This window comes from Bos indicus x Bos taurus, chromosome 9 (genome assembly GCF_003369695.1).
Source record: "Bos indicus x Bos taurus breed Angus x Brahman F1 hybrid chromosome 9, Bos_hybrid_MaternalHap_v2.0, whole genome shotgun sequence".
Taxonomy (NCBI): domain Eukaryota; kingdom Metazoa; phylum Chordata; class Mammalia; order Artiodactyla; family Bovidae; genus Bos; species Bos indicus x Bos taurus.
This window is the reverse complement of record NC_040084.1, coordinates 96697053-96718742: the sequence shown is the minus strand read 5'-3', so window position 1 is coordinate 96718742 and position 21690 is coordinate 96697053. Positions and strand designations below refer to the sequence as shown.

Here is a 21690-nt window from a genome sequence, read left to right as displayed (position 1 = left end):
GCCACTCTGACAGGTTGAGGTGACATCTCAACTGTGGTTTTGATTTGCTTTTCCCTGGTGATTAGCGATGTTGAGCATCTTTGCATGTCCTTAGTGGCCATCTGTATATCTTCTTTGGAAAAATGTCCATTCCAATGCTCCGTTCATTTTTGTTTATTTTTAAAACTAAAAAAAGATTTGGCTGTGCTGCATCTTTGAGGCCAGGAGTGGGCTTTCTCTAGTTGGAATGAGTGGCACCTACTCTCTGGCGGTCGTACTCGGGCTTCTCATGGCAGTGGTGGCTTCTCTTGTTATAGAGCACGGGCTCTAGCGTGCGGCCTCAGTCGTTGTGGTACACGGGCTTAGTTGCTCCAAGGCATGTGGAATCTTCCCAGACCAGGGATCGAACCCTTGTCCCCTGCATTGGCAGGAGGATTCTTAACCACTGGGGCCATCAGGGAAGTCCCACTCTGCTCATTTTTAAATCAAATTGTTTGGATTTTTGCTATCAGGTCGAATGAGCTCTTTATATATTTTGGATATCAACCCCTTATTCGATATACAGCTAGCAAGTATTCTCTCCCGTTCAGTAGGCTGTGTATTTTGTTGATGGTTTCCTTTACTGCGCAGTCTCCACACAGTTTTACTTCCTCTGTAGATACAACCAAACCTGTCTATGTAAGGCCCCTCCCAGAAATTGGCTTGTGGCCACTGAGCAGGTGGAGGGCCAAGTAGGATTCCCTCTACTTAACAGCACTGATGACAGTTTCTGTGCCCCAGGTGTGTGCCTGAGTCTCCTCGATGGCTGATCTCCCAGAACAAAAATGCTAAAGCCATGAAGATCATTAAGCATATTGCAAAAAAAAACGGAAAACCCTTGCCTGGATCTCTCCAGGTAAGCCAGTGGCTGAAGTGGCAAAGCAGGGAACTGCGAAAAGGAGGAAAAAGCACACACTGTCTCCGTGGGGAGCCGCAGAAGCGGCCCACCTCCCAGGCACAGCAGGGTACTTCTGTTGTACTAAGATTTGTGGTTCCCAGCAGAATATTTTACACAGATGGAAAACATCAAAGGAAACCAAAAGTCATTTGAAAGTCAAACGAGGAGCTTCTGTCTTGTTCATCTCTTGACTGTGTTGGCCCTCAGCCCCAGTACAGAGGGAAGAATCTTCAAACACAAATAATTCCTTAGAATTTTTTAAATTTTAGATAAAAAGTATCCCAAAATATTTTAAACACCCCCCTGCCTTCTTGAATAGAACAAATCAAAGTGTCCATTTTCTGTGCACTTAGCATTTCACCTTTAGTAGACCTCATCACCTTTAATTTAAAACTTTTCACCTGACAGGACCTGGTAAAGAGAAAACCAAGCTCACTAGGAATTTATATTGACATAGTAGCAAGTAATTTCTGATGAGGCTCTAAGATGGGTGACCTGTACAAATCTGAGATTGACCTGACATTCACAGTGAGGGACTCAGAGGCCTTTTTTCTTCACTTCCTCTCTGGGTGGTTAGAGTACCTTTTTTTTTTTTTTTTTTTCTGTATAAACAGCTGGCATAGCACTGATTCTTAGAATTCAGATCCTCTTGGAAACTGGCCAGGGAATAAAGCACATTTGGGTCACTGTCTCCCCTCCACGGTCAGAGTTCACGTGAGGACGCTAAGTCCGGTCATTGCTGGTTCCCTGGAGGCTTCTTCCAACACCAACTTGTCCGGTCCAGCATCGACTGTGTGCTTCTAGTGGGCTTCTCAATTCACCGGGGGAACCTATGAACATGCATTTCCCTCTGGCTGGGCTGGGGCCAGAGATTTTTCGCTCTTTATTATTTTGATATTTTATTTTATTTATTTGTTTGGCTGCACCAGGTCTCAGTTGAGACATGCAGGATCTTCGATCTTCATTGCAGCATATGAGATTTGGCACGCGGGACCTGGTTCCCTGACCAGGGATCGAACCCAGGCCCCCTGCACTGAAGTCTTAGCCACTGAACCACCAGAGAAGTCCCCAGAGACCTTTCATTCTAACAAGCCCCAGGTGATGCCAATGCTGGTCTGAGTGCCAAGGTCCCTGAGCAGTCTCCTATTGGGCCGTACTCGGGTCCGGGTGTGCAGAGAGGGTGTGTCAATGTGCTCAGCCCTCAGGGTCCCTGGAGGACCTCAGTTTTAGCCCACCACATTTTGCCAGCAACATCCCATAATATATATGCATGAGTTACCTTGCTGCTCTGTATCCCAGTTTCCTCTTCTGTGAGACGTAGTGAAAACCATAAAATCTAACTTGCAGGGTGGTTATATTGATTAAACGAGTTAATGTGTGCGATGGGCTTAACTAGCTCTGGGCACTTTAAAAGCATTTAGCAAGTCTAGGGTATTATGTTCCCCGGGTGACCCTGGGATGCCGTCATGAAATATACAAAACTGTTGCTCTTGTTTCTGTTCCCAGAGCCTCAGACCTGATGAGGAAGTTGGTGAGAAGCTGAATCCTTCATTTCTTGACTTGGTCAGAACCCCACAGATAAGGAAACACACCTTGATCTTGATGTACAACTGGTAAGGATTATTTTCCACTTTAAAATCTCTCCAAATTCTTTTAATCTCCATCATCCACATAGAGGGAGGGACCAAGAGGACCTTCAAAACGTAGCCTAGGTCCAGTCAGCATCAGTGGTGGATTGCAAGTGGGCTCATTTATATTTTTGTCAGGCAGATGTTGAAATCAGCTTACAAACCCAACACATAGACCACTACATTCTCAACCTGGGCTTTACCTTAAGAATCACCTGGGAGTTTATAAAATACCAAGGCCAGACTCTTCTCGCACAAAGACTTGGATTTAATTGTCAAGGCTAGGAACCAGGAACCAGTAGTTTTAAAATCTTCCAAGTGATTCTAATGTCAAACTGAGACAATTGGTATAGATTTTTTTAAATTGAAGTATAATTGATTTACAATATGTTAGTTTCAGTTATACAGCATAGCGATTCATATATATATATATATATATATGATTCAAATTCTCTTCCCTTATAGAAGTAGTAGAAGTAGAAGTGTTAGGCACTCAGTTGTGTCTGACTCTTTGTGAGTCAGACTGCTGTGGACTGCAGCCTGCCAGGCTCCTCTGGCAGGAGTCCATGAGAAGGAGAGGAGTCCATGAGAATTCTCCAGGCAAGAATACTGAAGTGGGCCGCCGTTCCCTTCTCCAGGGGATCTTCCTGACTCAGGGATTGAACCTGGGTCTCCTGCATTGGCAGATAGATCAGATTCTTTACCATCTGAGTCACCAGGGAAGCCCTTACAGGTTGTTAGTAAATATTGATAGAGTCCCCGGTGCTATACAGTAGGTCCTTGTTACATAGGTTAATTGATATGAGTGTAGATCTCTACTGCAAGGCCTTTTCTTTTCCACCTGGATAAAATGTAAATAAATAAACTTCTCAAACAAGACTAGACAGGATTAACCACTGACTCCACATCAAGTAGCAAGTCTGAGCATCCTCACTGCCTGCAGGCTGCTCCAGAGCCCTGGGCTCCGCACCAGCCTCTGCACCACGCAGCACGCTTTCCCTTCACTAAGTGACATCACTGGGATGACACAGAGCAGCCAAATGATGCTTCACAGTCACTGACAGAAGGCGACGTCCCTGGCGGTCCACGCCCCCTCTGCAGGGAGCATGGGGTCGATCCCTGGTCGGGGAACTAAGATCCTGAGTGTCCTGCACGCCACATGGGACAGCTAAACAATAAAGACTATCCACAGTCACTGACAGAAGCAGAGCTTAGCAGGAGTTAGTTTAGCAGCCTTCACAATATTGCATGCAAAATGCATCGGGGAAACTTGGCTTCATTATCCACATATTTTCCATTGCAGACATTGAATGCTTCCAGTCAACAAAACCAGAAACATCATCTAAGTCTTGTCTGTGAATGGATAAACAACAGGGACCTACCATATAGCGCAGGGAACTAGATTCAGTATCCTGTGATCAACCATAATGGAAAAGAATATTAAAAAAGAAAGCATACATGTATACAACTCAGCCACTTTGCTGTACAGCAGAGACTGGCACAACACTGTAAACCAACTATTCTTCAATTTTAAAAATTAATTAATTTTTAAAATGTTGTCTGTATCATGTCAGAAGATAAATCATCAAAAGTGGGGCTGTATCCATTTGGGAATTTGCTTTCCACTTGGTCTCCTGTGTTCCTAATGTTTGGATTAAGTAGTCATTAGAAGACCAGAAAGAGAAAAGATTAACAACCACTAATAACCTGAAACAGTTCTACTAAATAAATCCTTCCAGTAAGACGTTGCTTCTCACCTTTCAATTTGGCCAGGGAATGTTAGCCTAATTCTTTCCCTTTCCAGACTCTGAGGTTACAGCCAGTCACCGTAATGGGTCAGATGGTATAAAAGCAGTGGGATGGAGGGAAAGCCATAATAAGATGACAAGGAAAGGTGTCTTACAGTCAAGCTTTCGGTGACTTGCTCACAGTGCTTGTCTTGATCTGAGCTCTCCTCTTTGCTCAGGTTCACGAGCTCTGTTCTCTACCAGGGCCTCATCATGCACATGGGCCTTGCGGGCAGCAACATCTACCTGGACTTCTTCTACTCTGCCCTGGTCGAGTTCCCTGCCGCCTTCCTCATCATCCTCACCATTGACCGCATAGGTCGCCGTTATCCATGGGCCGTATCAAATATGGTGGCGGGGGCAGCCTGTCTGGTCTCGGTTTTTATCCCTGAGGGTAAGTGCCCGGCCAAGCTGGGGTCTTGTCTGCCAAGGCCCTGAGAAGGGGCCAGGGGCGGGGATTTGGGGGCGGGGCGTGGGAAGCACAGCCCCTTGGTAGGAAGACCATGTTTTTCAGCGTGGAAGTCTATTTGGAAAGAATGAATGAAATATCTGGGACTTTCCTGAGTGAACGCATATGGCAACTCTGCCTGTAAGAGCCATGGCACCCCATGATGGCCTGATGTGATATAATCACATCCACTGGTTCTCTGAGTTGGGCTTCCCTGTAGCTCAGACGGTAAAGCGTCTGCCTGTGATGCAGGAGACCTGGGTTCGATCCCTGGGTCGGAAGGCTACCCTGGAGAAGGACATGGCAACCCACTCCGGTACTCTTGTCTGGAAAATCCTACGGACGGAGGAGCCTGATAGGCTACAGTCCATGGGGTTGCAAAGAGTCGGTTCTCTAATGTAGTACAACAAGAGAGGCTAGGAGGACCCACGCCTCGGGCTATCTGGCTGGGCCAGCACAGAGAGCAGGCTATTTCTTCCGGGTCACCTCTGTAGACGAAAGCTGGTGGAACTTTGGAAGCGGGTGTCATTCTGGTGTCATTAACGACCGAGGTCTAAAGTGAGGAGTGTGTTAGAACCGTGAGGCTAACACGAGCAGACGCGGGGGATTTTGCAGAACTGTCCTGAGGCTGCAGAAGCGCCGGCGGTGCACTCTTGTCCCGTTCTGGGGATGCACTATCTCCTTGCCCCTCGCCTCTGCCGCCGAGCCCCGTTGGGCGGCCCGGGAGCCTGAGCAGCATGTGTCAGCCGTGTGTTTTCCGCTCAGATCTACACTGGCTAAGAGTTACGGCTGCTTGCCTGGGTCGGATGGGGATCACAATGGCCTATGAGATGGTCTGCCTGGTCAACGCGGAACTGTACCCCACGTTCATCAGGTGCGTACGTCCCCCTCAGCGCGAGGAGGGCGGCTGGGACATTTGTTTACTGGTGAGAACGACCACAGGTGCCGACAGAGGACAACTCACCTTTCTTAAGAAATTTATTTTATTGATGTACAGTTGATTTACAGTGGCGTGCCAATTTCTACTGTACAGCAAAATGATTCAGTTATACGTATGTACATTCTTTTACGTATTCTTCTCCATTACGATTTATCACAGGATATCGAGTCTAGTTCCCTGTGCTAAGCAGTAGGACCTTGTGGTTGATCCATCCTGTATAGAACAGTGTGCCTCTGCTAACCCCGAACCCCCAATCCAAGCCTCTCACGCCTTCCACACTCCTTGGCAACCACGAGTCTATTATCTGTGTCTGTGAGTCTGTTTCTTTTTTGTAGATAAGTTCATCTGTGTTATATTTTAGATTCCACATGTAGGTGACATCATACGGTATTTGTCTTTCTCTTTCTGACTTCCTGCGCTTGGTATCTCTAGGGAAGGCACCTTCCTTTTCAAGAGGATGGGACCATTTCAAGGCAGTAGGCAGGTCACACCTCACACTCTCCGGCTGGGGTAAAACTCAGGAACCACGTGGGGAGAACAGGAGCCATTGCACGGAGAGGGATGCCCGAATGGCCACAGGTGGGAGAACAGCCCATGCAGGATGGCAGAGCAGAGCGAGGGCAGACGGTGATGAAAGTAAGAATCCAAAATTGGCCCCGCCCCCAGTTAGACATCTTCGAGAAAGTTAATATAAAACAAGTACAGCAGAACATGAATGGAATTATGTATCCTTTCCGTGCGTTGACAGTACCGTGAGGACTTTCAGCTCGCACCCGTTTTAATGATTGGGGGAGGTATTTAAGACGGGCGTGGGAGATAACTACGGTCCTGTGATAAGCAGAAGGAAACATGGGTGTCCTGCGTTTCAGGAACCTCGGGGTCCTCGTGTGCTCCTCCATGTGTGACATCGGGGGCATCCTCACCCCCTTCCTGGTCTACAGGCTCACCGACATCTGGCACGAGCTCCCCCTGGTGGTTTTCGGTAAGAAATCCTCAGAGATGTCCGAAGGAAAACCTGTCTTTTAGGGGTCTCCATGTTTCTACCTCCAAACTAGTGTGACTGGTAATTGGTACTACTATTAGTGTGGCAACTCTAGTGTTACTAACAGCATTAGCAGCTGCTAACACTCAAGTCTGGGAACCCACGAGGACTCACGCCCGTAGAGCTGCAAAGTCCAGGGCGAGTGAGGTGGGGGTTTCCTTGAAGAAGACCCTCTCCCCTCACTGCTGTCTGCCTCTTTGTCCAGGAACTCATTCTTTCTATCTCCTCTAGGCCCAGACATTGGAAAATCCAAACTCTTTTTACTTCCTTACTTCAAAAGAAGCAGTTAAAATTTTGCCAAGGGCAATTTCAACACCCAGGGGAAACAAAGGCCAAGACTGAGAGAGTGCAGACTTCCCTGGCCGTCCAGAGGTTGAGACGCCGCGCTCAGAATACAGGGGGCCCAGGTTTGATCCCTGATCAGGGAACTAGATCCCACATGCTGCAACTGTAAGATCCTGCATGCTGCAGTGAAGGCCCAGTGCAGCCAAATAAGTACATTTTTAAAAAAAGAAAGAAAACGGGTTACATGACAGGAACACCTGTGGGGGTGCTGGCACCCTGTCCTCAGGTTCCTCAGCGATTAGACTGAAGCAACAGGGGCACAGTCCTGCCCGCTGACCCTGAAGGAGGTATGGGTGCTGAGTGCATCCCTCCCGACCAGCCGCAGGAGAGAATGGGAGGGATTAACCTAATCATCACCGCGTCCTGAACCCTAAGTCTGCAGACTGAGAGGGGCTGGGATCCTGGGAGGTTCCGTTCACCCAGTATCCACTGCCTCTTCCCCCAGTGGCAGACAGAGGGACAGGTGCCCTCCTGGGCACCCGGCAGACACGGCTCCAGATCCACACACATAACTTCACCCTCTCAATGTGTCAGCCCTGGGGTCTCCATGCACCCACTCCTGTCTTCTTTAAGACTCCTTCCGAGTCTTTGTTTTAATTTGACAGAAATGGAATGCTTTCCCCACGGGCATACAAGACCCAGTCTGGGGGAGGAAGGTAAAGACTGTCTCAGATGACAGCAGAGGGACAGCAAATGGCTTTCCCCCAATCCTGCGTGTTGTCACACCCAAGTGTCTCTGCTCATTCCTTCTGCTCGAGGGACTTGTGAGGGCAGAAGTTTCCACGGCTGTAGATCTATCAGCAAAAACTCCAAAGCATTGAGAGAACTCACCCTCGAAAGAGACCTGACTAATGTTTCCATGTTCCACCTTAATAACAACAAGATGGCCAAGTTGATAGAACATGAGGTCTCTATCCCAAGGTAGGCAGAGTGGCTGGGAGCCCCGGGCCCAGACTCCTTCCTCCCCCAGAACTGGCCAAGGGGCCTGACCCCAGGACCCCCTTTCCATCTTGGGAGCACGTTCTGGTCTCTTCCTTACAATCCAACCTTGGCCACTCCCCTAGGTTGGCAGTGAGTGGTCCCTGGGTCTGAGGGATATTTCTGGGTAGAAAATAGATACTCCTTAGTATCTATTTTGTTTCTCTTAGTACCATTTAACAACAACAACAACAAAAAATATGCAAAGTCCAGACCCAGAGGAACTCCCCAGACCTAGATCCTCCTTTGGGCCCTGCCTGTCCTTCAAAAAGATAAAGGATTTTAATTGCATTTCAAATTTGAAGTAAGCAAAGTGTTAGTGGCTCAGTCGTGTCCAACTCGTTGTGACCCCATGAACTATATATAACCTGCCAGGCTGCTCTGTCCAGGGGATTCTCCAGGTGAGAATACTGGAATGGGTAGCCATTCCTTTCTCCAGGGCATCTTCCGACCCAGGGATCGAACCCGCGTCTCTTGTGTCTCCTGCATTGGCAGGCAGGTTCCTTAACACTAGAACCACCTGGGAAGAAGACAATTCCTGATTTTATATTGCTGGTAGTTTCCTTCTCTCACCAGCTTTTAATAGCTAGCAGGAAGCAAAACGAGCAGTTTTACTCTTTTTCTTGCTGCTGCTGCTGCTGCTGCTAAGTCGCTTCAGTCGTGTCTGACTCTGTGCGACCCCAGAGACGGCAGCCCACCCGGCTCCCCCTTCCCTGGGATTCTCCAGGCAAGAACACTGGAGTGGGTTGCCATTTCCTTCTCCAATGCATGATAATAGTGTTCAAACTGTGCTCTAGTAATATCCAGAAATGGTCATCTAGAAGCTTGAAAACCAACACATGAATACACTGGAAAAGTTCATGCCACGGGCCACGCACTTTTCTAAGCACCTAACAAATATGAACTCGTTTCAGCCCCATAACAAGCTTTTGAGGTGGAGACATCATCCCACACTCTGCAGAGGTGCCTGGAGTATCGGGAGATCATAGAGCTTCTCGGGGCTCTAAGACCAGTGCTCGGGGTGTCAGCACTCGGGGTGTCAGCACCCTGGTGCCCAGAGCTACAGCCGGTGCCCTGAACCACTGCACACTGGAGGCCTGTATTTCTATTTCAGTTTTAAGGGTGCAGAAAATGGAGTCCAGCAGACATTTTTTTGAAACCCCCAAATAGTAAAAAACCCACATCCTACTTCTTGCATTCTATGACAGAAAATATATAAAGATGTACCCTGGTTCAATTCCTGGGTCAGGAAGAACCCCTGGAGAAGGGATAGGCTACCCACGCCAGTATTCATGGGCTTCCCTGGTGGCTCAGATGGTAAAGAATCTGCCTGCAATGAGGGAGACCTGGGTTCAACCCCTGGTTTGGGAGGATCCCCTGGAGGAGGGCATGGCTACCCACTCCAGGATTATTGCCTGGAGAATCCCGTGGACAGAAGAGCCTGGTGGGCTATAGTCCATGGGATCACAAAGAGTTGGACACGAGTGAGTGACTAAGCACAGCACAGCACGTGTGTGTGTGTATGCACGTATATATATATTTTATGTATATATATGTATTTGTGTGTGTATATATATTCTTTTTATGTATATTTAAGTATATATATATGTATAGATATATATTGTCTTTTTATGTCTATACACACATACATACATCTATATACATTTAAAGTCTATATATAGATATACATAAAAAATACATGCATATATACATAAAGATACTATATATACACATAAAAAGACTATATATAAATGTATACATTTAAAAAGCTATGTATATTAAAAAGAATATATATATGTGAATCACTTTGCTGTATGCCTGAAATTAACCCAATGTTGTAGATCAACTATACTTCAGTAAAATAAAAAACAAAAAGCAACAATAAATAAAAATAAAAAGCCTGGCTATACCATTTAATGCTGTTATGAAGTAATATGTGATTCATTACTTTTATTTGCTGGTAACAATCCAAGTTTCTAACTCATTTTCATTACTACGTGCTTTATATTGGCAGGGCTATATTCTTTCTTTTCTTAGCATTGTTTTTTTTCAGAGTTATTTTCTAACTCTAAAGTATCTTAATATCATGGCAATGTTCTCTAGCCTAGAATAACTTTGACTCAAAATGCGAAGTATTTCATTTCCCTATAAGGAATTGTAATTCAGCGGAGTTTGGAACGGGCTAAATATTTATGATGGAGAACAGGGCAGTCTGAGATGGCAAAGGAATCTGTAAGTATAGGAAACCATCAAAAAAAATTTTTTAAGAAACAAGGGGAGCTCTAATTACAGAAGCGGCACGCATCAACCCTGAATGTGATCTTTGTCTGTCTGGCTTTCAGCTGTGGTTGGCCTGATTGCTGGAGGATTAGTGCTGTTGCTCCCAGAAACCAAAGGGAAGACTTTGCCTGAGACCATTGAAGAAGCTGAGAACATGCAGAGGTAGGGAGTTGCGGTTTCTTCATGAACTATTCCATACATGTTTGGGGAAAACGCTGTAGCCGGCTGGAAAGAAAGATGGTGGTGAATCTGTCCCTCCCACTGTACACTGAGATCAATTCAGATGAAAGCAAAGATTAAAATGTACCAACAAAGAAACAGTAAAAGAGAATGAAGATATTATAGGAGAAGCCCTTTACCCTTTCACAGTGAGGAAGACTTAAAATTTGACCAAAAATATCCAGGACCCATTAGGAAAAAAAAGTTCACCTTCATAAAAATTTAAAACTGTGTTGAAAAACTTCCGTAAGCTAAAAAAAGATAAGCAAACTTAGAGAAAATGTCTACTCCTCCATAAAGGGCTAATTTTCCCAATGTATAAAGAGTACTAACAAATTCATAAGAAAAATCACTCAGTAGGAAAAAATGGACAAAGGACTTGAATACATAATTTAGTGAAAAGAAGGAAAAAACAGCTCTAAAATATATTAACATGCCCAATCTCCTTCATAGTAAGAGAATTGCAAAGTTACCCTGCACTATTATCCCCTGGGATTGTCAAAGATCAAACTGCTTGAAAACATCCAGTGGACCCTTGAACAGCACAGGAGTGAGGGGTGTCAACCTCCTATGCAATTAAAATCCACTTACTTTCAATTCCCCCAAAACTTAACCGCTAATAGTAAGTAAGTAAGTAAGTAAGTGTTAGTCACCCAGTCGTACCCGACTCTTTGCAACCCCATGGACTGCAGCCTACCAGGCTCTTCTGTCCATGAGATTTTCCAGGCAAGAATACTGGAGCGGGTTGTCATTTCCTTCTCCAGAGGATCTTCCCGACCCAGGGATCAAACCCAGGTTTCCTGCACTGCAGGCAGATTCTTTACCAACTGAGCTATAAGGGAAGCCCCAACTGCTAATAATCAGAAGCTTATGAATCACATAGGGCAGTTCAGATATATTTCGTTTGTTGTATGTATTATATAGTGTGTTCCTACAGTAATCTATAGAAAAGAAAATGTTATTAAGAAAATCATAAGGAAAATAAAATACTGTATTTACAGTACTATACCGTGTTTTTCAGGCTTCTTAGGTAGCACTAGCGGTAAAGAACCTGCCTGCCAATGCAGGAGACATGAGAGATGCAGGTTCGATCCCCGGGTCTAGAAGACCCCCTGGAGGAGGGCATAGCAACCCACTCCGATATGCTTGCCTGGAGAATCTCATGGACAGAGGAGCCTGGCAGGATACAGTCCATAGCGTCACACAGAGTCAGATACGACTGAAGCAGCTTAGCACTCACACACCTTGTTTATCAATACTGTAAATTTATAAATTTACATCATCTGTTTATAAGACAAATCATCTATCAGCACCTACATGAACATGTTCCTATATGATACAAACCACTGTAGGACTTCTCTGATGGCTCAGTGGTAAAGAATTGGCCTGCCAATGCAGGAAACATGGGTTCAATCCCTGATCCGGGAAGATTCCACAGGCCACAGGCCACTAAGCCCATGCACCACAACTATTGAGCCTGTGCTCTAGAGCCTGGGAACCACAACTTCTGAGCCCACGTGCCACAAATACTGAAGCCTGCACGCCCTAGAGCCCGTGCTCCCCAACGAGAGAAGTCACCGCAATGAGAAGCCCGCATGCCACCATGAAGAGTAGTCCCTGCTCACCAAAACTAGAGCAAAGCCCACGCAGCAGTGAAGACCCAGCACAGCCAAAACTAAATAAATAAAATTAAAAAGGAAACATGGTAGATTTTACGTGTATTAATAACAAGTGACATCAAAAATGAAAAGATAATATAAAAAAGAAATCCATATTTATTTACAGATATGGTGATTCATGGGCTTCCCAGGTGGCTCAGTGGTTAAAAAAAAAAAAAAAATCCACCTGCCAATGCAGGAGACACAGGTGTGATCCCTGGGTCGGGAAAATCCCCTGGAGGAGGAAATGGCAGTATTTCCTCCAGTACTCTTGCCAGGGAATTCCTATCGACAGAGGAGTCTGGCAGGGTTGCGAGTCAGACACGACTTAGCGACTGAATCACGGCCACCATGTATGACTCATGCACTGATACTAGAGCGGTGTCTGTGTGGTTGCTGTAAGGCTGCCTGCTGTAATTGACTGATGCTATCACCCTCCACTGCTCACAGCAGCCTAGCCTATACACGAATGAATGTATTGATATGAAATTTTTGTGCCATACAGTATTACAGTCATATTCATAATACAGCATTGGAAACATTTGTTACATTTTTTTAAAAAAACCACTTACCTGTGATGGTAGGTAGGTTCTCCAGTACGATCAAGAAAGGTATAATGTAAGATAATGTAATTCTTTGAAAGCAAAATTATAAAACAATAAGAAAATGAATACATTATTAATTTTGTATTAAATATCACTCACCTTATGCCTATGTAGGGATAGACTAAAGTTTGTGCGTGCATGCGTGCTCAGTCGCCTCAGTCATGTCTGACTCCTTGCAACCCTATAGACTGTATCTCTCCAGACTCCTCTGTCCGTGTGATTCTCCAGGCAGGAATACTGGAGTGGGTTGCCATGCCCTCCTCCAGGGCATCTTCCTGACCTAGGGATCGAACCAGCATCTCCTCCATCTCCTGCCCTGCAGGGGAATTCTTTACTACGGAGCCAGCAGGGAAGCCCAGCATTCATGATGTACTTAACTTTTTCTTAGTTTTTTCAAAATTTCTAGGCTACATGTTTCATCTGAGAGTTTTTCAAATTGTCACAAATTGCCAAAAATTTTTCAACTTTTTTATAGAAAAAAATCCACACCTAAGTGGACACATGCAGTTCAAACTTGTGTTGTTCAAGGATCAACTGTACTGTGCTGGTAAAAGATGTGGAGAGACAGGCAGTGTCCTTAAAACATTTCTGATGGGCAGTATGACAATAGTATCAAAATTGTATATGTGTGTACTTTTGTATACAGCAATTCCATACTTGTAGAAATTTATGTGTGTAAAATGGTGTTTGTACAGGATTATTCATTAAAGCAATTTTTATGTATCAAAAGAGTGAGAGTAACATAAATGTTGATCGATTGGGAGACCAGTTAGGTAAACTATGGTAGGTCATTCAGTAAAACACTCCATGGTTATTAAAAAGAATGAAGCACCTTGATATATATATACTGATATGGAAATTCTCCCAGATGTATTATTAATGGGGAAAAAAAGCAAAACATAGAAAGGTATATAATCATTTGTGTACAAAGAGCAAAATACATGTATATGAAACTTAAATGTATATTAAACATATATATAAATTATATATACAATTTATCTTTGGAAGAACACGCGTAACATTGATCGTCTATGGAATTAAATGGCTATGGGATGTAAGTGGAAGGGAGACTCTTCAGTGCATACTTTTTGCACTCTCTGAACACATACAATTCTATTTTAAAAGTAACCTTAAAAATCAAAAATAGAGACTTCCCTTTCGGTTGGTACAGCCAATGCAAGGGACACAAGTTTGATCCCTGGTCCAGGAGGATTCCACTTGCCACAGAGCAACTAAGCCTGTGGGCCTAGCTACTGAAGATGCACACTCTAGGGCCAATGAGCCGCAACTACGGAGCCCATGTCCCACTACTACGGAAGCCCCCAGGCCCGAGAGCCAGGAAACCGCAACCACCGAAGCCTGCATGGAGCACCTACTGAAGCCCATGGGCCTAGAGCCTGTGCTCCACAACAAGAGAAGCCGCCTCAGTGAGAAGCCCCGTGTACCGCAACTAGAGAGCTGCCGTTGCTGGCCGCAAGTAGAGAAAGCCCAAGCACAGCAACAAAGACCCAGTGCAATCAAAAATAAATAGATAAAAGAATTTTTTAAAAATCTACATACAGAGAAACATATATGACACACTCCCCCATGAATCTGTTTATGTGACATGCTTAGCTATAACTGTTTGTTTTATCCGTAGTCCATTTTCGGCCCACTGGCGCCATGAATTGAGCTGAATTGTACCCATGCTACAAACCCTTCACATTTCACATATTCAGTACTTGGGCAAAGGTCACAGCAGAAGAGTTACAGTGGTCTGATGCTTTTCCTAGAACTTGGAAGAGGCTTTGAATTCAGCCAGAGGTCATACCCTAGCAGTTTATGGGACACCGGGGTCTCAAGAGCTTTGCCTGGCCCACATAATTTTTTTAAGTGGGAAATTCCACATAAACTGAATTTACAGAATCTGTTTTTTTTTTTTTTTAATCAGAGAATTGGGTAACACTGAGCAGGCAGTTTCCTCCTGTTGACAGTTTGGAGGAGCTGAGTGGTGACAGCTCTGCTCTTTGAAGGGCATGCCTGGGGAGCCAGCCACAGGCCTGCCTTCCCTACGCTTGGTGCCTAGGACACTTGTTTTCCATCTGGTGAGTGTGGACCTTTGAGTTTGAGAGCTTTGATCTTGATCAACCAACACCCACAGACCTTGTCCAATGCATCTTCCCGTGCACGTGAGTGCTGCTCCTGGAGGACAGAAATTCTACATCATTTATGGTCGTGTCCCTAGAGCTAAGCATAATCCCTGCACACAAAGAGCAGGCGCTCACCAAATATTTGTGGAATAAATGTAGAGCTCCTTCCACAGCGCCCCTGTGTGGGGTGCCCCTAGGTTTTCCCCTGCCAGTTCCAGTGTCGGCAAGGCAGCAACATGTGATGGTGAGGAACAGGCCTGGTCTGATGCCAGAACCCAGCCTCTGTGCACTGACTCTGAATTCAATCTCAGAGACAGAGTTTTGGGGTAAAGTTGAAAAGAATAGCTTTTTTTGCAGGTGCCAAGCAAAGAGTCCAGGGCAGCTAGTGCTTAAAAGACCCAACCTTCCTGAAGATTTTCAAGGAAAAGTTTATAAAACAAGGTGAGGGAAGGGGGTTATGGGGTGTGTGACCATCTCATGGACATTCTTCTGACTGGTTGGTGGTGAGGTACTTGGGAGTCAGCATCATCAACCTTCTGGTTCCAACCAGTCTGGGGTCTAGAGTTTTGGGGCAGCATAGGTAGTTTCTTCCATCTGGTGGGGTTTCAGTATCTGCAAAACAGCTCAAAGGACACGGCTCGGAATATTATCTATGGCCCTTGAAGAGGAACTAAAGGTCCTTGACTGTATTTAATGGTTAGAGTATTATTTTGTCTTGGTGGGCTGTTTTTTTTTTCTGCATTTTCTCACTTCTCTGATTGAATGTATTCTTTGACTAAAGTTTTTCTACAGACAAAGGCAAGTGGAGGTCATGGGTGGGTGTCTATTCTGGAAAGGCTTCATAGGGTCCTGCTGGGCTATGGGTCCTCATATTTCCTATCATGTTATCTTCACTCCACTAGGGCTCAATTTTTCATCTGTCAATGGAACAAGAGTTCCTATTCATTGAATTTTTTGTAATGATTAAATGGGACTTCCCTGATGGCTCATCAGGTAAAAATATTCCACATGCAACACAGGACATGTGGGTTTGATCCCTGGGTAGGGAAGATCCCCTGGAGAAGGAAATGGCAACCCACTCCAGTATTCTTACCTGGGAAATCACATGGACAGAGGAGCCTGGTGGGCGGATAATGCATGTAAAGTGCCTGGCTGTTAGTAAATGTTCAATAACCACCAAGACTATTCATAGAAGTTTTCATAGCTGTTTTACAAAACAATAAAATAGGTACCCAGATGGTTTATTGGAAATCAAATTTTTAAATATATGCTGAATGGTTTTGAGACAGGGAAGTGCAGCTCAGTGATATACCCATATGCCTATACTTGAAAGAATTTTCCATTTTTATCAGACTGGTTCAAAGTAGGCTAAAGAGATACTGCGCAATATTATTCCTATTGTTATTTTACATTCTTGCTAACTATGCCATCTGCAAATACATCTATGAAGATCTGCACTTCTCTGTCCTCTGTACTGTGTAACCCAGTTCACCTTTCAAAGACAGAAGAGAGATGAGTAGGGTTCAGAGTGTGACAGGAGGAACATGTGAGAAGATGGAGACTGAAGCTGAGTCGGGTGGAGGCTCCCATTCAGAGAAAGATGAGGAGGGGCCAGCTGGCAGGAGGCAGAGGCGCCCAGGAGAGGGGGCAGCCATAGCTGGCACCTGGGGTCAGGCACGCTTCTCGCTAGGTGTGGAGAGCTGACCCAGACAGAGTGTCCCAGGCACTGAGTGAGCATGGGCAAGACCAGGGAGGACCCGAACCCACCACCACTCAAATTATTCAGTCCCTGAGTCCATCCTAGGTACACAGAGCCTTCTGACTTACTAACATACACCTATTTCACCCCTTCAGCCTGTTTCCTTTCCTGTAAAATTGAGCCGCAATAGCTTACATGTCCTAAGAGCTTTCGTCTAGTCCTCTGCAAGCCCTTCACCTGTATTACCTCATTTAATCCTCACAACAACCGTAGGCAGTAGGTAGTATCATTAACCCCATTTGAAGACAGAATAAAAAAGAGAGATTTGCCCAAAGTCAGTAAGTAGCAAAGCCAAGGTTTTAATCCTGGCAGCCCAAGGCCAGGGTTCATGGACACACCTCACCCCGGAGGGCTGAGCTCATGAGAAGGATGAGGCATGCAAGGTGCCCTGTGCAGGGCTGCCTTCAGTTGTCAGCAACCTGGCTGTTCCTGCTGCTGTTGCTACTGCTATTGTTGTTGCTGCTTTTGCTGCTATTGTTGTTGTTGCAGCAACAATAGTTTTTGCTGCTGCTGTTGTTGCTCTTACTATTTCTGCTGCTGTTACTGCTGCTGTTGTTACCATTACTGCTGTTGCTATTGCTGTTGCTGTTGTTTCTGTAGTTACTGCTATTGCTGTTATTGTTGCTGTTCCTGCTGCTGTTGCAGTAGTTGTTGCTGTGTTGCTTCTGTTTCTGCTGCTGCTGCTGTTGCTGCTATTGCTGTTGCTCTTGTTGCTGCTGTTGTTGATGTTGCTGCTATTGCTGTTGTTTCTGTTACTGTTGCTGTTGCTATTGGTGTTGATGCTGTTGCTGTTGTTGTTGCTGTTACTGCTGCTGATGTTGTTGGTGCTGTTGCTGCTGTTGTTTCTCCTGCTGCTGTTGTTGCCACTGTTGCTGTTGTTGCTTCTGTTGCTGTTCTTGCTGCTGCTGTTTTTGTTGCTGCCATTGCTGTTGTTGCTGCTACTGTTGTTGCTGCTGTTGCTGTTTTTGCTGCTGCTGCTGTTGCTGCTACTTCTGCTGTTGTTGCTACTGCTGCTATTGCTGTTGCTGCTGGTGGTGGTGTTGCTGCTGTTGTTGTTGCTCCTGTTGCTGTTACTGCTGTTGCTGATGCTTTTGTTGCTGCTATTGTTGTTGTTACTGCTGTTGTTCCTGTTGTTACTGCTGCTGCTGTTGCTGTTGTTGCTGCTTCTGTTGCTGTTGTTGTTGTTACTGCTATTGCTATTGCTGTTGCTGTTGTCGCTGCTGCTGTTGCTGTAGTTGCTGCTGTTGCTGCTGCAACTATCATTTTTGTTGTTGCCACTGTTGACAAGGAGGCCCTTGGAGCTTGGTTGTTGAGCTTGGGCCCCTGCATCTGGAGTCTGAGAGGACTCCAGAACCACCTGGATTACAGCGAGCTTCTGCTCCTCTCTGTTTCTCAGATGGATCCAGAGACTGAGGCAAGACTAAGCTCCTCCAGGTGGGGGGCATTCTATGAGGAGTTGGGGGACCCAGGAGCAGCCCCAACCTGGATTTCAGTATTATAAACACAAACATGCCAAGAGGGTGTGGCTGGGAACAGCAAAGTGAAGAAAGCAGCATTTTTACATGAATATCAGCAAGATCCTCATATTCATAAAGACAAGATGACTAAGAAAAGTTGCAATTTGAAAAAATTTTTAAATTAATTTTTATTTGCTCCTTACTTTTACTGAAAAGTCAATAATCTTTGGTAAAAATGGTTTCTCAAGTCCTATTTGCAGAAGAGATGTTAACAGTGTCTATATTTTGCATTCATCTAAGGGATAGAAAATTAATTTCAGATGTTTAGCGTGTTCTCTATTACAGAGAGGAGTGAGACACCTTGAATAAAGAATGTGGGCCAGTCCCACTCCTGGGAGAGCATTTTAGGAGTGACTTCATCCACAATAGCTGCTCACGATGCTCTTTCCATTTTCTTTTTGAGCATCACCACAAGGAACACTTGGCAAGACTGATCCTGGACAAAGTTTATACTCATTTGTTGCTCCATTTTTCTATTATCCACTTTATCTTGATTTTCAGTTCCTCATAATCTCTTTCTCCTCTCTCCTTTTTTGTTTTATTATTGCAGGTCAGGAAAAAACAAAGAAAAGATGATTTACATTGAAGTCAAGAAACTAGACACTCCACTAAATTAAGAAGAGAGAGCTGCTCTAGTTTGCTTTGACAATAACAAGGCAAGAATCGAACATTTCTGCTCTCACCACAAAGCCTATACATGTCAACCTTACTTCTGTTTGGACACTATTAACCCTGATCTATAACCAAATGGAGTCTGTTGTACTGCTATATGAAAATCTGCCTCTAGGACGAGGTCTTAGAGGTTCAAGCAAATCTTCACTTGCTTAAACACTTCCAATGACCTCATCTTACATAGGTACCTTCAGAGGGGATGCCAGTACTCCTCTGGACCAGATATTTCCAGAGTAGGTTCTAGAATATCTCAAGGGAGAAGCAAAAAGTCTGTCTAGGAAAGAAATAGCTTACACATAAAAAGAATGTCAAAATTTTATCATTTAAATCAGCAGAAATCTGGCTCCAAGTTTAGGAATGAATCATAAAGATACAAGGCCCAGGAGGATGAAACATAATAATGAGTCAGGTAAGATTTACTGATCTGAGTGCTCTGACCCAAGATTCTAGATTTAATGTGCTGGCTGGAACATCTAGCATCAGCTCCAACAGTTAGCAGAACAACAACATGAGAAAAATTATGAGTATATTTCCATAATTTGAAATAAGGAGGACTTCTTAGGCAAAAGCATAATCCAAGAGACATAAAGTAAATGACTGACTGATGGATGTGATGACACAAGACAAGGCTAAATTAAATGAGGCTAGATGTTTAACACACCCGAAAAGTAAATTTAATGAATAAGTGACAGATTTGGGGAAATATTTGCCACATATAAAATATTAAAGGGCGAATACCCAAAATAAATAAAAAGCTACTAAAAGTCAATAAAGAAATGATAATCCTTTACACAGACCATAGGAAAAAAATGGTTCAAGAATACAAAGTTATTTATAGAAATAGCTTTAAAATATGGTTAGATTATATATATATAAACGTATATATCTTCACTGCTGGGAAATAATAAGGAAATATTTTTTACTCTTCAGATTAATTAATAAAAGTAATTTAAAAAGTTGAAAACATCAAGTATGGATGAGGACATGAAAGAACTTTCGTGCATTGCTGGCATGCATGAGTTGATTGGTTTAGTCTTTAGAAAGCAGTTTGGCGGTGTCTGTGCACATATTAGAAATGTGCACATCTGGACCCAACAATTTCACCACTCAGTGTCTATTTTTGAGAAACACTAAAGTGTATACAGATTCATCTCAGAGGTATTCATCGCATCATTTGTTGATGAGAGCAAAAACTGGAAATAACCAAAGTCCTTGTATGTGAGGAATGCTTAAATAAGCTATGGTATATCAACTCATCAGTGGAAAAGAGTGAAAATGACATATAGCTACTCCATATAAAGACCTTCATGGTGGAGGGCTAAGGTGAGTTTTGGAATAAGGATGTGGAAATCATAGGATGCGCATCTAACTAATGATCTAGGGGGAGAGGAATGGGACTGGCAGGGCACAGAAACGATTAGAAAGATTTTACTTTTTCTGCAAGTCTTGCATTTTTATTTTTTCATGTGCTGATCTGTGGCATGCTCATGCTGTTTTTAAAAATAAATGATTAACTGGGAAAGAGTTTGATGGTTTCTTTAAAAACTAAACATGTACTTACAATATCACTCGGCAATTGCCCTCCTGGGTATTTATCCCAGAGAAAGGAAAACATACATCCGCACAAAATGCCATACACAATTGCTCATTTTTGTCTCTAATTAAACAAAATCTGGAAATAATCAAAACGTCCCTCATACCAAGGAACACTCCTCAGCAAGAAAAAAGAACAAATCAACAAGACACACACAACTTGAATGGATCTCAAGGGTGCTAGGCTGAGTGATAAAGGCCAGTCTCCAAAGGTCACTCATGAAAGGAAAAACTCCTGAGATGGAAAACAGATCAGTAGTTACGGTAGTGGTTACATAAGTACATAAATCTACTCGTGTGATAAAGTGACATGGATCTATACTCACATAAAGCACCAGTGTCAGTTTCCCGGTTTTGATATTTTCTATAATTATGTGAGATGGAACCATTCGGGAACACCAGGTGAAGGGGACCCAGAATCTCTCTGGATTACCTTTGTAAATTTCCCATGAATCTAGTTATTTCAAAATAAAAGATTAAAAACAATACTTTCAAAATGAAATGCTATGGGGACCCAGAAGAGGCCACTTCTCTGTAACAATGTTTCTTAAAGTTAATGGTCAAAATGTCTTTGACATCCAAAGGAAACTATGTTCCTCTGTCCAGAAAACTGCATATCCAAAATTTGCATATACTTTCACAGGCTTTTACCAATCCCTCACTCAGTTAAGAACTCTTGCTGTTGACACAAGTTTCAGTCCATAAACCAAATCCAGCATGCTGCCTGTTTTTAAATAAAGTTTTATTGACACACAGCCACACGCATTGACTTCTATTTTGTCTAAGGCAACTTTGCAGCCACTGCAGCAGAGTAAGTGGCTGCTGCAAAGATTCTCTGATGCACAAACCTTAAAATATTTGCTATCTAGCCCTTTATGGGGTTTACCTGATAGATCAGCTGGTAAAGAATCCACCTGCAATGTATGAGACCCCAGTTCAATTCCTGGGTCTGGAAGATCCCCTGGAGAAGGGATAGGCTGCCCACATCAGTATTCATGGGCTTTCCTGGTGGCTCAGGTAGTAAAGAATCTGTCTGCAATGCGGGAGACCTGGGTTTGACCCCTGGGTTGGGAAGATCCCCTGGAGGAGGGCATGGCAACCCACTCCAGTATTCTTGCCTGGAGAATCCCCTGGTGAGCTACAGTTCATGGGGTTGCAAAGAGTCAGACATGAC

General features: G+C 44.2%; 1 protein-coding gene across 2 annotated transcripts in view; it reads left to right on the top strand.

The window, feature by feature from the left end:
• The window catches only part of SLC22A2 (solute carrier family 22 member 2), a 32790-nt gene extending 12348 nt beyond the window's left edge, over window positions 1–20442 (top strand). Inside the window, exons 5-11 of one of the 2 annotated variants that reach the window (XM_027551983.1) lie at window positions 760–874; window positions 2423–2529; window positions 4511–4725; window positions 5545–5653; window positions 6589–6701; window positions 10427–10526; window positions 18802–20442. In XM_027551983.1, coding sequence (XP_027407784.1) covers window positions 760–874; window positions 2423–2529; window positions 4511–4725; window positions 5545–5653; window positions 6589–6701; window positions 10427–10526; window positions 18802–18868 — 826 coding nt within the window. In that variant the 3' untranslated portion in view covers window positions 18869–20442. The remainder of the gene's footprint in view (window positions 1–759; window positions 875–2422; window positions 2530–4510; window positions 4726–5544; window positions 5654–6588; window positions 6702–10426; window positions 10527–18801) is intronic. The other variant, XM_027551984.1, reaches the window with a different exon arrangement.
• The last annotated feature ends 1248 nt before the right edge of the window (window positions 20443–21690 follow it).